At 46.8% G+C, this 15548-nt stretch overlaps 1 protein-coding gene across 4 annotated transcripts in view; it reads right to left on the bottom strand.

Moving 5' to 3' along the window:
• Positions 1–15548, bottom strand: part of LOC106574138 (PEX5-related protein) — a 180177-nt gene that overhangs the window by 18277 nt on the left and 146352 nt on the right. For all 4 annotated transcript variants that reach the window (XR_001321480.2, XM_045697394.1, XM_045697396.1 and 1 more), the window contains one exon: positions 4628–4846. Coding sequence is in view for 3 of the 4 variants with exons in the window: in XM_045697394.1 (XP_045553350.1) it covers positions 4628–4846 (219 nt within the window). In the remaining variant the exon portion in view is untranslated. The remainder of the gene's footprint in view (positions 1–4627; positions 4847–15548) is intronic.

Here is a 15548-nt window from a genome sequence, read left to right on the forward strand (position 1 = left end):
TTATTTTTACTCAGAACACTTAAACAATATAATAAACAATGGTAAACGACCGTCATGTCTTGCAGGCTTTACCGAGCAGTACAAAAATAAGATCCCACAACTTGAGGGAAAAAGGGCTGCCTAAGTATGGTTCCCAATCAGAGACAACGATAGGCAGCTGCCTCTGATTGGAAACCATACCTGCCCAAAACATAGAAATATAAAACATAGAATGCCCACCCCACACCCTGACCTAACAAAATAGAGAAATAAACCGTCTCTATCAGGTCGTGACACCGTCCTCCTGTTTCAACTCGTCGAGCTGACCCTGGGAGAACTGCAAACTGTTCTTCAGGTCCTGGACCTCTCTGGTCAGGTCATCCATTCTTTTATTAGTAGAATCCACAAGTATTTGGACAACACACTTGAAACTATTTTCTTGTTGTTGTAACAACTGCTTATAGGTCTCTTTTTGTTTAAAAGATCCTTCACGTGTGATAGAGAGACACCACTGTCCTCAACGGTACTCCCGCCAGCTTTGGTCTTTGTCATGGTAGCTAGCAACGTATGTTAGGCTGTTACTCCTCGCAGTTCTAGACAGGGCAGGTCACGGGGAAAATTGAAAATAACAAACAGCAGGGATCTAGACAGCCACCAACCCAGGACAATCCGCAGTCCCAGCCACAATGACTAACCTCGTCGCGGGCTGCATTCAAGAACACCTCGCTAGCTTGATGTACAGCTAGCTAGCAGCTAGGCTAGCTGTGACGCCAAATAGCTCCTCAGACCTGTCCTTGGTCGGCAGGATCACTGGAAAGATACAAGCAGTCCCAGCAACTGATGCCAACTGTGGGATCCAACATAAGAAGCTAGGTAGCTACCAAGAACTTTCCGATATACTTCTAAGCAACAAACTTTCCAACAAACAAAACCAAGCTCTTCCTCCTCCCGCGTACAACAGGAAGTGATGATGATGTTCCAGACCAAAGGACAGATTTCCACCGGTTTAATGTCCATTGTTGTGCGGTTGATGGTATCCTAAATGAAATTATAAAATATACAGACCACAAATTCCAATTGGCTATACTTAAACTCTTTAACATCATCCTCAGCTCTGGCATATTCCCCAATATTTGGAACCAAGGACTGATCACCCCAATCCACAAAAGTAGAGACAAATTTGACCCCAATAACTACTGTGGGATATGCGTCAACAGCAACCTTGGGATAATCCTCTGCATTATCATTAACAGCAGACTTGTACATTCCCTCAGTGAAAACAATGTACTGAGCAAATGTCAAATTGCCATTTTACCAAATGACTGTACAACAGACCAGCGTTTTCACCCTGCACACCCTAATTGACAAACAAACAACCCAAAACAAAGGCAAAGTCTTCTCATGCTTTGTTGATTTCAAAAAAGCTTTCGACTCAATTTGTCATGAGGACCTGCAATAGACAGGGATGCAGCTTAACCCCACGAACTGGCGAGGGCACTCGAACAGTCTGCAGCACCCGGCCTCACCCTACTAGAATATGAAGTCAAATGTCTACTGTTTGTTGATGATCTGGTGCTTCTGTCCCCAACCAAGGAGGGCCTACAGAAGCACCTAGATCTTCTGCACAGATTCTGTCAGACCTGGGCCCTGACAGTAAATTTCAGTGAGATAAAAATAATGGTGTTCCAAAAAAGGTCCAGTTGCCAGGACCACGAATACAAATTCCACCTAGACACCGTTTCCCTAGAGCACACAAACAACTATACATACCTTGGCATAAACATCAGCGCTACAGGTAACTTCCACAAAGCTGTGAACGAGCTGAGAGACAAGGCAAGAAGGGCCTTCTATGCCATCAAAAGGAGCGTACAATCGGACATACCAATTAGGATCTGGCTAAAAATACTTGAATGAGTTAAAGAACCCATTGCCCTTTATGGTTGTGAGGTCTGGGGTCTGCTCACCATCCAAGAATTCACAAAATGGGACAAACACCAAATTGAGACTCTGCATGCAGAATTCTGCAAAAATATCCTCTGTTTACAACATAAAACACCAAATAATGCATGCAGAGCAGAAGTGGGCCGATACCCGTTAATTATCAAAATCCAGAAAAGAGCCGTTAAATTCTACAACCACCTAAAAGGAAGCAATTCCCAAACCTTCCATAACAATGCCATCACCTACAGAGAAATCAACCTGGAGAAGAGTCCCCTAAGCAAGCTGGTCGTGGGGCTGTGTTCACAAACTCAAACAGACCCCACAGAGCCCCAGGACAGCAACACAATTAGACCCAACCAAATCATGAGAAAACTAAAAGATAATTACTTGACACATTGGAAATAATTAACAAAAAAAAAACAGAGCAAACGAGAATGCTGTTTGGCCCTAAACAGAGAGTACACAGTGGCAGAATATCTGACCACTGTGACTGACCCAAAATTAAGGAAATCTTTGACTATGTACAGACTCAGTGAGCATAGCCTTGCTATTGAGAAAGGCCGCCAAAGGCAGACCTGGCTCTCAAGAGAAGACAGGCTATCTGCACACTACCGACAAAATTAGGTGGAAACTGAGCTGCACTTCCTAACCTCCTGCCAAATGTATGACCATAGAGACACATATTTCCCACAGATTACACAGAACCATAAAGAATTTGAAAACAAATCAAATTTTGATAAACTCCCGTATCTATTGGATGAAATACCAGTGTGCAATCACAGCAGCAAGATTTGTGACCTGTTGCCAGAAGAAAAGGGCAATCAGTGAAGAACAAACACCGTTGTAAATACAACCTATATTTATTTATTTTCCCTTTTGTACTTTTAACTATTTGCACATCATAACACTGTATATAGACATTGTATGACATTTGAAATGTCTTTATTCTTTTGGAACTTTTGTGAGTGTAATGTTTACTGTGAATCTTTTATTGTTTATGATCTATTTCACTTGCTTTGGCAATGTAAACATATGTTTCCCATGCCAATAAATCTCTCTCTCTCTCAGAGAGAGAGAGAGAGAGAGAGAGAGAGAGAGAGAGAGAGAGAGAGATCTCACTGTTGAGTAAAATATTTAATAAAGTTATGCCTTTCCTATAGAGGGGAGAATTCATTATTTAACTCCTAACTGATAAAGTTATTTTCTCCTCATGTGACACCTAAAAGCACTGCCTTTAAAGTAAAAAGGAAGGAGAACCCCTGAATTGCGGTTGTTTGACGATGAATACGTGAGAGCAAGCTTGCTTGATCGGCAATAAAATAACACCCAGACCAGCTGTGCTTGAAAGACCTTGAAATAACTTTTCCTTTCATAGATGACAGGGGTAATAGTCATTACATTGAAACAAATGAGTTTCTAAAACGGCCCGGCTAAAGATATCATAACTGAGCGTGCGACATAAAGCACACACCATAGCATAAAATATGCATCAATGAGCCATTGTGTAATATTGTCACGGTGCTCAGGCTAAGAGACTGTAAAGGACAGAGAGATCGTGCCAGCCATTTGCTTAAAAAAAAAATCATTGAATGTCAGATTTAGTGCTTTCCAATGAAGGTGCCCCGACACTTACTCTAGGATGTCATGCTACTCCTGATTGGCCTGTATCTCTTCTCTTTCTCCACATTGTATAGTCATCCTGTAATGTTGTCCTACAAATGAGCATACACTTACACCTATGGGATCTATGCTAGTCCTATCCAGTACTTACACCTATGGGATCTATGCTAGTGCTATCCAGTCCTAACACCTATGGGATCTATGCTAGTGCTATCCAGTCCTAACACCTATGGGATCTATGCTAGTGCTATCCAGTCCTAACACCTATGGGATCTATGCTAGTGCTATCCAGTCCTAACACCTATGGGATCTATGCTAGTGCTATCCAGTCCTAACACCTATGGGATCTATGCTAGTGCTATCCAGTCCTAACACCTATGGGATCTATGCTAGTGCTATCCAGTCCTTACACCTATGGGATCTGCTACAAGACCATGGTGCTTGCCTACAGAGCTGTGAGGGGAACGGCACCTCCGTACCTTCAGGTTCTGATCAGGCCCTACACCCAAACAAGGGCACTGCGTTCATCCACCTCTGGCCTGCTGGCCCCCCTACCTCTGCGGAAGCACAGTTCCCACTCAGCCCAGTCAAAACTGTTCGCTGCCCTGGCACCCCAATGGTGGAACAAGCTCCCTCACGATGCCAGGACAGCGGAGTCAATCACCACCTTCCGTAGACACCTGAAACCCCACCTCTTTAAGGAATACCTGGGATAGGACTAAGTAATCCTTCTAACCCTCCCCCCCAAAAAAGGATATAGATGTACTATTGTAAAGTGGTTGTTCCACTGGATATCATAAGGTGAATGCACCAATTTGTAAGTCGCTCTGGATAAGAGCGTCTGCTAAATGATGTAAATGTGAATGGATCTATGCTAGTCCTATCCAGTCCTTACACCTATGGGATCTATGCTAGTGCTATCCAGTCCTTACACCTATGGGATCTATGCTAGTGCTATCCAGTCCTTACACCTATGGGATCTATGCTAGTCCTATCCAGTCCTTACACCTATGGGATCTATGCTAGTGCTATCCAGTCCTAACACCTATGGGACCTATGCTAGTGCTATCCAGTCCTTATAGTCTACCTCTCATATCTGCCCACAGTTGAGACACGAGACATCCTACGTTGGGAGCCCGGGGAGCCCGCCAGGTGGCTCTTGCCCTTCAGCAGGTGCTTGTACTTGGAGTTGTGACGGAGCCAGCGCAGCAACGCCTCGCAGGCATCCTGCCTCATGCCCGTGTTGGTCAGGCTCACCGCCAGGGCCATGAGGGCTTGGAGGTTATTGGGGTGGAGCTCGAGACACCTGGAGATACAGAGAGAGGAGGCCAAGGGTGGGTTAATCGGGGTAATGAGTACTTCAAAGGGTTTGACAGACTAATTGGGACCGGGAACATCAGGAGGCACCTAATGATGCCTGGGGTCAGGTGGTAAAGACCACTCACCCCAGATATATTCCCTTCAAAAGCATTTGTTCGTAGGAGTTACTTTGGAGCGTAGACTTGAAATTGCTGTTGCTACTGTTCACATTTAAAGTTAACCGGGGGAAAACATTTTATCTCCTTCGTAGTGTTGCATCAGAGGAAAATAGCACTGTGTTGGAAGAACAACAAGGATTAGAGAGCACTCAGGGATGAGCCAAAAACAGATTTAGCTTTCATCAAGATAATGTTACACTGAGATTTGTGACAGACTGACAGTCAATGCTTCATCTTCCTTAAGAGCTTGTAATGACAGGAAAACCAAATCATTTCTGTCAGACTTGCTACTGTGCCATGGGTCACTGGCTGTTATGTAAAGTTTGTATACAATAGGTATGCTGTGCAGATGCTCCGTTCATCGTTTTTTTTTTACTGTTATATGTTTCTCAGAGTTCTCCAATCCAGACAGGAATACACATCAACAATGGGCCTACATTAACAGTCAGCTAAAACACAATGAAAAATAGAAGCAGTGTAGCATTAATAATAGCAAAGTGCTGGATTTCAAAGGATTACTGTCATTCTGAGAAGATCATTTAAAAGCTTAAGTTTTAAACCATTGGTTTTATCACCAATAATTAATTAACCCAAAAACACTTGATTTACTTGGTTCTTTTTTAATTTTTATTGTTGGGTTAGAAAGATTGGGGAAAATAGTATTACTTGTTAAACAAAAAAATACATGTAGAAAAATGATTGCCACCCCTGAATATTCTTATAAATAAAAATGAACAAAATGAAATCTGCATTAACATTCTACTTTTTAAAATTAATCTAATTTTAAGGAACTGTATTGTGGCCTTCCATTGCTTCCTGTTTCACTGGGGTATAAAAATGAGGTAACATGATTGTAAAATCTCTTTGTCAAATAAAATCTAATTGTATTTGTCACATGCTGCGAATACAACTGGTGTAGACTTTACCGTGAAATGCTTGCTTATGAGCCCTTTCCAATGATGCAGAGTTTAAAATAATAATACAAATAAAATATTAACACAAGGAATAAAATACACAAGAATGGAGCTATATACAGGAAGTACCAGTACCCGATTGACGTGGAGCTATATACAGGGAGTACCAGATCACTGTGGAGCTATATACAGGAAGTATCAAGACCAAATCAATGTGGAGCTACATTACATAAAGGGAGTACCAGTACCAGATCAATGTGGAGCTATATACAGGGAGTACCAGTACCAGATCAATGTGGAGCTATATACAGGGAGTACCAGTACCAGATCAATATGGAGCTACATACAGGGAGTACCAGTTCCAGATCAATGTGGAGCTATATACAGGGAGTACCAGTACCAGATCAATGTGGAGCTATATACAGGGAGTACCAGTACCAGATCAATGTGCAGAGGTACAAGGTATCTGAGGTAGATATGTACATGAAGGTAGGGTAAAGTGACTAGGCATCAGGATAGATAATAATAAGGTATTTGAGGTAGATATGTACATGAAGGTAGGGTAAAGTGACTAGGCATCAGGATAGATAATAATAAGGTATTTGAGGTAGATATGTACATGAAGGTAGGGTAAAGTGACTAGGCATCAGGATAGATAATAATACGAGTAAAATAAAGGACAGAGTAGCAGCAGCAAGTGATTCGTGTATGTGTGTGTGTGTGTGTGTGTGTGTGTGTGTGTGCACATGTAGTGTATGTGAATGGGTTTGGGTTATGTGTGGCAGTGTCAATGTACTGTGTGTGTATATGATCTTTCCATCACCATGGGAAAAGGCAAAGGATTCCCAAACGAAAATAGACAAATGGTTGTTGACTTTCATATATCAGGCAATGGGTACAACAAAATGGCAACAAAAAAGTACACTTACCACAATTAGGGCAACAATTAAGACGTTTAAAACCACTGGAACAGTGGTCAACCACTATTATAAAATGGCGCCGAAGGAGATGGCTGTCGTTTTACGATCCTGTAACCAATTATGCATGTTTTTTCGCGTTATTTGTAATTCATTTTGTACATAATGTTTCTGCCACCTTGTCTTATGACCGAAAAGAGCTTCTAGATATCAGGACAGCGATTACTCACCCCATACTGGAGGAATAATTTTTCTTCAATGAGTTGGACAGGAAGGATTTACTTCAGACGCCTGACAAGGCCCTCGTCGTGGCTTGTGGTTACGAGCGTAACCATACTTCCAGAGTCTAATAGAGCTTCTGTGTCGTGTCCGTCAACCGTCACCGGGACCATGGGTGCAGTTGATCCGTGGTGCGCCCAACAGGAGGTGACATAGTTCACGGCGTGACCCACCTCGCCTCCGGGGCTTGCTGATGGCATCGACTCCTCTCGAGCCGAGCAATTCTAGGCAATGTGCCCCCTCAAAACACATCCTTTGGTCTCCATCTACCTGGGGTCGTTGGTAGCGGGTCGGCCCTACCCCAGCCATCTCGCCACAGGTTTGCGGTCCTTTGACCCTGCCGACTGTCGGTTCGGGGTACACAGCGGTGGGGCTGTCCTTCCGTCCCCTTCAACGGGTCGCCGACTCGGCCCGGCTCCCACTCAGCAGGGCCTGAGTGTTCTGATGCATCTCCATTGCTTCCAGGAGGCCCTCCAAGGTCTGGGGCGCGCATAGACTCGCTGCCCTCTTCATGTCGTGGGGTAGCGCCCGTAAGAAGCAATCCAGGACCACTTTGTCAAGGATGGAGAGAGTGGATACGTCGGTTAGGAGCCATGCCCTGGTGACGCCCAGTAGGTCACTCATCTGGGCTCGGGGGGATTCATCGGGTACGAACCTCCAGTCGTGGAACAGTTGAGCAGATGGGCCAGGCTGTACCCATAGCGGCTGAGTGTCTCCCGTTTGAGTCCGTTGTGGTTAGCCACCTGTTCGTCGTTCAGGTCCCAATACACCTTTTGGGCATTCCCAGAGAGGAACGGGGCCAGCAGACTTGCCCACTCCAGCCTTGGCCATCCTTCCCGTAGCACTGTCCGTTCAAACGTAATTTCTTTACCGAGGCGGATGTTTTGTAGTCGCTGTTCCTCCAGCATTCGTTCCTGAACCGCCTGTTTTGCTTGTTGGGCCCGGACGAAGTGAGCTATCAACTCGTCCATGCTGATGCTGTGTAAACGTCAACCCTGATCTGACCACGTTATCAGAATGCCCGCATTCTCCACCACTTGTGGCAGACCAGGGGGTTGGGTCAAAACGTTTACAGAGATCAGACACGGACAGAATAGGATTAGCTAAGTTTCAAAGGTGTTTATTAAAATAATAGTTTAAAAAAAAGAATAGGTCTCCCCCATGAGACCCTCTCTGGGATACCGTCTTCTTGGCTCCAGGTCTTGCTGTATCCTGTGGGGATCAAAAACTGAACTCCCTCCTCATACCTCTGCAACTGTCCCCAACTATACAGGAGTCCTTTCTTCCCTCACTCTCTCCCCTGTGTGCTGCCCTTCTGGCAGCTTTATGGGACTTGTACAGCTGGTGAGCAATCCGCCCATGATTACTCACCAACTTCCAAACAGCCCCAATTAGTCCTGGCCGGAGAGCCCATCGAGACCTGAAACGTTCAGCAGATGGAGCCATCACCTCGTGATGTATACTCCGTCTGTCACCAGGCCTCGACGAGTCTCCCCCTGGTGGTGTACGCCACAGTACATACCCCAACCAGAAGCCATGGGTTACAGGCAACATCCGAACTGAGCTAAAGGGTAGAGCTGTTGCTTTCAAGGAGCTGGACTCTTAACCGGAAGCTTATACGAAATCCTGCTATGCCCTCCGACGAACCATCAAACAGGCAAAGTGTCAATACAGGACTAAGATTGAATCCTACTACACGCTCGACGCTCGTCGGATGTGGCAGGGCTTGTAAACTATTACAGACTACAAAGGGAAGAACAGCCGCGAGCTGCCCAGTGACACGAGATTACCAGACAAGCTAAATTACTTCTATGCTCGCTTCGAGGCAAGTAACACTGAAGCATGCATAAGAGCATCAGCTGTTCCGTACGACTGTGTGATCACGCTCTCCGCAGCCGATGTGAGTAAGACCTTTAAACAGGTCAACATTCACAAGGCCGCAGGGCCAGATGGATTACTAGGACGTGTACTCCGAGCATGCGCTGACCAACTGGCAAGTGTCTTCACTGACATTTTAAACCTCTCCCTGTCTGAGTCTGTAATACCAACATGTTTCAAGCATACCACCATAGTCCCTGTGCCCAAGAAAACTAAGGTAACCTTCCTAAATGACTACCGAACCGTAGCACTCACGTCTGTAGCCATGAAGTACTTTGAAAGGCTGGTCATGGTTCATATCAACACCGTTATCCCAGAAACCCACTCCAATTTGCATACTGCCCTAACAGATCCATAGATGATGCAATCTCTATTGCACTCCACAGTGCCCTTTCACACCTGGACAAAAGGAACACCTAGAGTTGAAGTCGGAAGTTTACATACACCTTAGTTTGGAGTCATTAAAACTCGTTATTCAACCACTCCACTAATTTCTTGTTAACAAACTATATTTTTGCCAAGTCGGTTAGGACATCTACTTTGTGCATGACACAAGTCATTTTTCCAACCATTGTTTACAGACAGATTATTTCACTTATAATTGTCACGTCCTGACCAGTATAGAGGATATTTTGTTATTGTAGTTTGGTCAGGACGTGGCAGAGGGTAGTTGATTTATGTATTACGGGGTTTGTTGGTCACTGGTTTATGTTTGTATTTCTATGGGTATGTTCTAGGTTAGTTTTTCTATGTGTAGGTTGGGTGCTGGACTCTCAATTGGAGGCAGGTGTTTCTAGTTGCCTCTGATTGGGAGTCCTATAAGTAGGTGTGTGTTTTGTTTGTCACTTGTGGGTAGTTATTTGTTAGCACTGCTTTTGTTGAGCCTGCTACTCTGTTCCTGTCGTTAGTTTGTTTATTGTTTTTTCATGGTGTTCTCATTTTTATAATAAAGATGTTGAGCACGCAACCCGCTGCGCCTTGGTCCCATTCTATCTTCCACGACAGCTGTGACAGAACTACCCACCACAACAGGACCAAGCAGCGTAGGAAATCTGGCGAGGACCGGGGAACACGGCTGGTAAGGGAGCCCGAGAGGCAGCCCCAAGAATAATTTTTGGGGGGACACAAGGGCAGTTTGGCGGGGCGAGGATGGAGCCCCAGGCCAGCTCCCCGTACCCTTTTTGGGCAGAGACATACTGGACAGGTCCCGTGCCTAGGGGTGATGGGTGCTGTGGCGAGGCCGGGTTTTTTCAGGCTGGTACGCGCAGTACCAGCGCCCCAGCCAGTAGGGGTGATGCCAGCCCTGCACTCGAGACCGCCAGCGCGCCTCTACGGTCCAGTGTTTCCCGCTACACGCACTAGCCTTGAGGTGCGTGTCTCCAGGCTGGCACGTCCAGTACCAGCCCCACGCATCAGGCTTCTAGTGCGTCAGCCCAGCCTCGCCAGTCTGGAGCCGCCAGAGCCGCCCGCCAGTCTGGAGCCGCCAGAGCCGCCCGCCAGTCTGGAGCCGCCAGAGCCGCCTGCCAGTCTGGAGCCGCCAGAGCCGCCCGCCAGTCTGGAGCCGCAAGCCAGTCTGGAGCCGCCAGCCAGTCTGGAGCCGCCGGAGCCGCCAGCCAGTCTGGAGCCGCCAGAGCCGCCAGCCAGTCTGGAGCCGCCAGAGCCGCCCGCCAGTCTGGAGCCGCCAGAGCCGCCCGCCAGTCTGGAGCCGCCAGAGCCGCCAGCCAGTCTGGAGCCGCCAGAGCCGCCAGCCAGTCTGGAGCCGCCAGAGCCGCCAGCCAGTCTGGAGCCGCCAGAGCCGCCAGCCAGTCTGGAGCCGCCAGAGCCGCCCGCCAGTCTGGAGCCGCCAGAGCCGCCAGCCAGTCTGGAGCCGCCAGAGCCGCCCGCCAGTCTGGAGCCGCCAGAGCCGCCCGCCAGTCTGGAGCCGCCAGAGCCGCCAGCCAGTCTGGAGCCGCCAGCCAGTCTGGAGCCGCCAGCCAGTCTGGAGCCGCCAGAGCCGCCAGCCAGGCCGGAGCCGCCAGGGTCATCAGCCAGGCGAGCGCAGCAAGAGCAGCCCGCCAGTCTGGAGCCGCCAGAGCCGCCCGCCAGTCTGGAGCCGCCAGAGCCGCCCGCCAGTCTGGAGCCGCCAGAGCCGCCCGCCAGTCTGGAGCCGCCAGAGCCGCCCGCCAGTCTGGAGCCGCCAGAGCCGCCCGCCAGTCTGGAGCCGCCAGAGCCGCCAGCCAGTCTGGAGCCGCCAGCCAGTCTGGAGCCGCCAGCCAGTCTGGAGCCGCCAGTCGCCCGCCAGCCGGGTGCAGGCAGGGTCGCCCGCCAGCCGGGCGCAGTCAGGGTCGCCCACCAGTCCTCCGACGCGGCCAGGGGCGCCACCTAAGTGGGCGACGCCGAGGGTGGAGCGGGGTCCACGTCCCGCACCTGAGCCGCCGCCGTAAGAAGGCCCACCTGGACCCTGCCCTTCAGAGTCAGGTTTTGCGGTCGGAGTCCGCACCTTGGGGGGGGTACTGTAACGCCCTGGCCATAGAGAGGGGGTTTTGTTCTTTATTTTGGTTAGACCAGGGTGTTACATTGGGTGGGCGTTCTATGTTCCTTTTTCTATGTTTTTGTATTTCTTTGTTTTGGGCCGTGTGTGGCTCCCAATCATGCACAGCTGAAGTTCGTTGTTGCTGATTGGGAGTCACACATAAGGAGCATGTTTTTCCTTTGGGTTTTGTGGGTAATTGTTTCTGTTCAGTGTGTTTCCTGACAGGACTGTTTCTAGTCGTTTTTGTTTCGTTTTTGTAAAGTGTTCTTTTTGAATTAAAATTCCTATGATGAACACATCCTCTGCTGCACCTTGGTCTAATTCTGACGACGGCCGTTACAATAATTCACTGTATCACAATTCCAGTGGGTCAGAAATGTACATACACTAAGTTGACTGTGCCTTTAAAAAGCTTGGAAAATTCCAGAAAATGATGTCATGGCTTTAGAAGCTTCTGATAGGATAACTGACATCATTTGAGTCAATTGGAGGTGTACCTGTGGATGTATTTCAAGGCCTACCTTCAAAGTCAGTGCCTCTTTGCTTGACATAATGGGAAAATCAAAAGCAATCAGCCAAGACCTCAGAAAAAAATGGTAGACCTCCACAAGTCTGGTTCATCCTTGGGAGCAATTTCCAAACACCTGAAGGTACCACATTCACCTGTACAAACAATAGTACGCAAGTATAAACACCATGTGACCACACAGCCGTCATACCGCTCAGGAAGGAGACATGTTCGGTCTCCTAGAGATGAACGTACTTTGGTGCGAATAGTGCAAATCAATCCCAGAACAACAACAAAGGACTTTGTGAAGATGCTGGAGGAAACAGGTACAAAAGTATCTATATCCACAGTAAAACGAGTCCTATATCGACATAACCTGAATGGCCGCTCAGCAAGGAAGAAACCACTGCTCCAAACCGCCATAAAAATGCCGGACTACGGTTTGCAACTGCACATGAGGACAAAGATCATACTTTTTGGAGAAATGTCCTCTGGTCTGATGAAACAAAACTAGAACTGTTTGGCCATAATGACAACAGCAAAGGACCTTTTGAATATGCTGGAGGAAACGGGTAGAAAGTGATCTATATCCACAGTAAAACGAGTCCTATATCGACATAACCTGAAAGGTAGCTCAGCAAGGAAGAAGCCACTGCTCCAAAACCTCCATAAAAATGCAACTTCACATGGGGACAAAGATTGTACTTTTTGGAGAAATGTTCTCTGGTCTGATGAAACAAAAATAGAACTGTTTGGCCATAATGACCATCATTATGTTTGGAGGAACAATGGGGAGGCTTGCAAGCCGAAGAACACCATCCAAACCGTGAAGCGCGGGGGTGGCAGCATCATGTTGTGGGGGTGCTTTGCTGCAGGAGGGACTAGTGAGGAAGGAGAAAGGAAAATGATGTGGACATATTGAAGCAACATCTCAAGACATCAGTCAGGAAGTTAAAGCTTGGTCGCAAATGGGTCTTCCAAATGCACAATGATTCCAGCATACTTCCAAAGTTGTGGCAAAATGGCTTAAGGACAACAAAGTGCAAGGAGGCCTACAAACCTGACTCAGTTACACCAGCTCTGTTAGGAGGAATGGGCCAAAATTCACCCAATTTATTGTGGGAAGCTTGTGGAAGGCTACCCGAAATGTTTGACCCAAGTTAAACAATTTAAAGGCAATGCTACCAAATGCTAATTCTGACTCACTGGGAATGTGATGAAAGAAATAAAAGCTGAAATAAATCATTCTCTCTACTATTATTCTGACTTTTCACATTCTTAAAATAAAGTGGTGATCCTAACTGACCTAAAACAGGGAATTTTTACTAGGATTAAATGTCAGGAATTGTGAAAACTGAGTTTAAATGTATTTGGCTAAGGTGTATGTAAACTTCCGACTTCAATTGTATGTGAGAATGCTATTCATTGACTCCAGCTCAGTGTTCAACACCATAGTGCCCTCAAAGCTCATCACTAAGCTAAGGACCCTGGGACTAAACACCTCCCTCTGCAACTGGATCCTGGACTTCCTGACGGTCCGTCCCCAGGTGGTAAGGGTAGGTAGCAACACATACGCCACGCTGATCCTCAACACGAGGGTCCCCTTGCGTACTCAGACCCCTCCTGTACTCGCTGTTCACTCATGACTGCATGGCCAGGCACGACTCCAACACCATCATTATTAAGTTTGCGATGACACGGTAGGCCTGATCACCGACAACGACGAGACAGCCTATAGGGAGGAGGTCAGAGACCTGGCCTTGTGGTCCCAGGACAACAACCTCTCCCTCAATGTGACCAAGACAAAGGAGATGATTGTGGACTACAGGAAAAGGAAGGCCGAGCACGCCCCCATTCTCATCAACAGGGCTGTAGTGGAGCAGGTTGAGAGCTTCAAGTTCTTTGGTGTCTTCATCACCAACAAACTAACATGGTCCAAGCACACCAAGACAGTTGTGAAGAGGGCACGACAAAACCTATTCCCCCTCAGGAGACTGAAAAGATTTGGCATGGGTCCTCAGATCCTCAAAAGGTTCTACAGCTGCACCATCGAGAGCATCCTGACTGGTTGTATCACTGCCTGGTATGGCACCGACTAACCGGTGTCCCCGCACATTGACTCTGTACCGGTACCCCCTGTATATAGCCTCGCTATTGTTATTTTACTGCTGCTCTTTAAATTATTTGATACTTTTATTATTTTTTTATTTTTTATTATTCTTAAAACTACATTGTTGTTTAAGGGCTTGTAAGTAAGCATTTCACTGTAAGGTCTACACCTGTTGTATTTGGCGCATGTGCCAAATATAATCTGATTTGATTTGATTAGGGCAACAATTAAGAAGTTTAAAACCCCTGGAACAGAGGTAAACATGCCTGGTATTGGATCCATGTGTATCTTGTCCCTACGCATAGTGAGGAAGGTGGTTTGGGAGGGAAAGAAAAATCTCAGGGCCAAAGTTTGGGTCACCAAGTCTACAATTAGATGCCACCTCCGTGCCAATTTGCTCTTTGGAAGGGTCGCCATAAAGAGCCTTTGTTGAGAGCAACCAATACATGTAAGCACCTGGAGCAGTATTGGCTCTTGGATTAGAACCGATGCTATGGTCAGATGACATGAAAACAGAGCTCTTTGGCCACGCACACAAGTGGTGGGTTTGGCTTCGAAAGAATGCATATGCCGAAAATAACTTCATATATACAGAAAAATATGTTGTTGGATCTTTGATGTTATGGGGCTATTTTGCTTCCAATGTTCCTGGTGCCATTGTTAAGGTCAACGGCATTATGAACTTTACCAAGTATCAGGACGTTTTAGCCCAAAACCTGGTTGCTTCTGCCAGGAGGCAGAGGCAACCAACTAAATATTGTAGTGAATAATGTGGAAATTGAGCAAGTTGAGGTGACTAAACTGCTTGGAGTAACCCTGTTGATACAACAGTTGCTAGGAGGGGGAGAAGTCTGTCCATAATAAAGCGCTGCTCTGCCTTCTTACCAACACTATCAACAAGGTCGGTCCTACAGGTGCTAGTTTTGTCGTACCTGGACTACTGTTCAGTCGTATGTTCAGGTGACACAAAGAGGGACTTAGGAAAATTACAATTGGCTCAGAACAGGGCAGCGTGGACGGCCCTTAAATGTACACGTGGAGCTAACATTAATGATATGCATGTCAATCTCTCCTGGCTCAAAGTGGAGGAGAGATTGACTTCATCACTACTTGTTTTTGTTCTAAGAAGTGTTGACAAGCTGAATGCACCGAGCTGTCTGTTTAAACTACTAGCACACAGCTCAGACACCCATGCATACCCCACAAGACATGCCACCAGAGGTCTCTTCACAGTCCCCAAGTCCAGAACAGACTATGGGAGGAGCACAGTACTATATAGAGCCATGACTACATGGAACTCTATTCCACATCAAGTAACTCATGCAAGCAGTAGAACCAGATAAAAAAACCTGATAAAAATACACCTTATGGAACAGCGGGGAGTGTGAAGAGACACACAAAGCTACAGACAC

This window comes from Salmo salar, chromosome ssa16, assembly GCF_905237065.1.
Source record: "Salmo salar chromosome ssa16, Ssal_v3.1, whole genome shotgun sequence".
Taxonomy (NCBI): domain Eukaryota; kingdom Metazoa; phylum Chordata; class Actinopteri; order Salmoniformes; family Salmonidae; genus Salmo; species Salmo salar.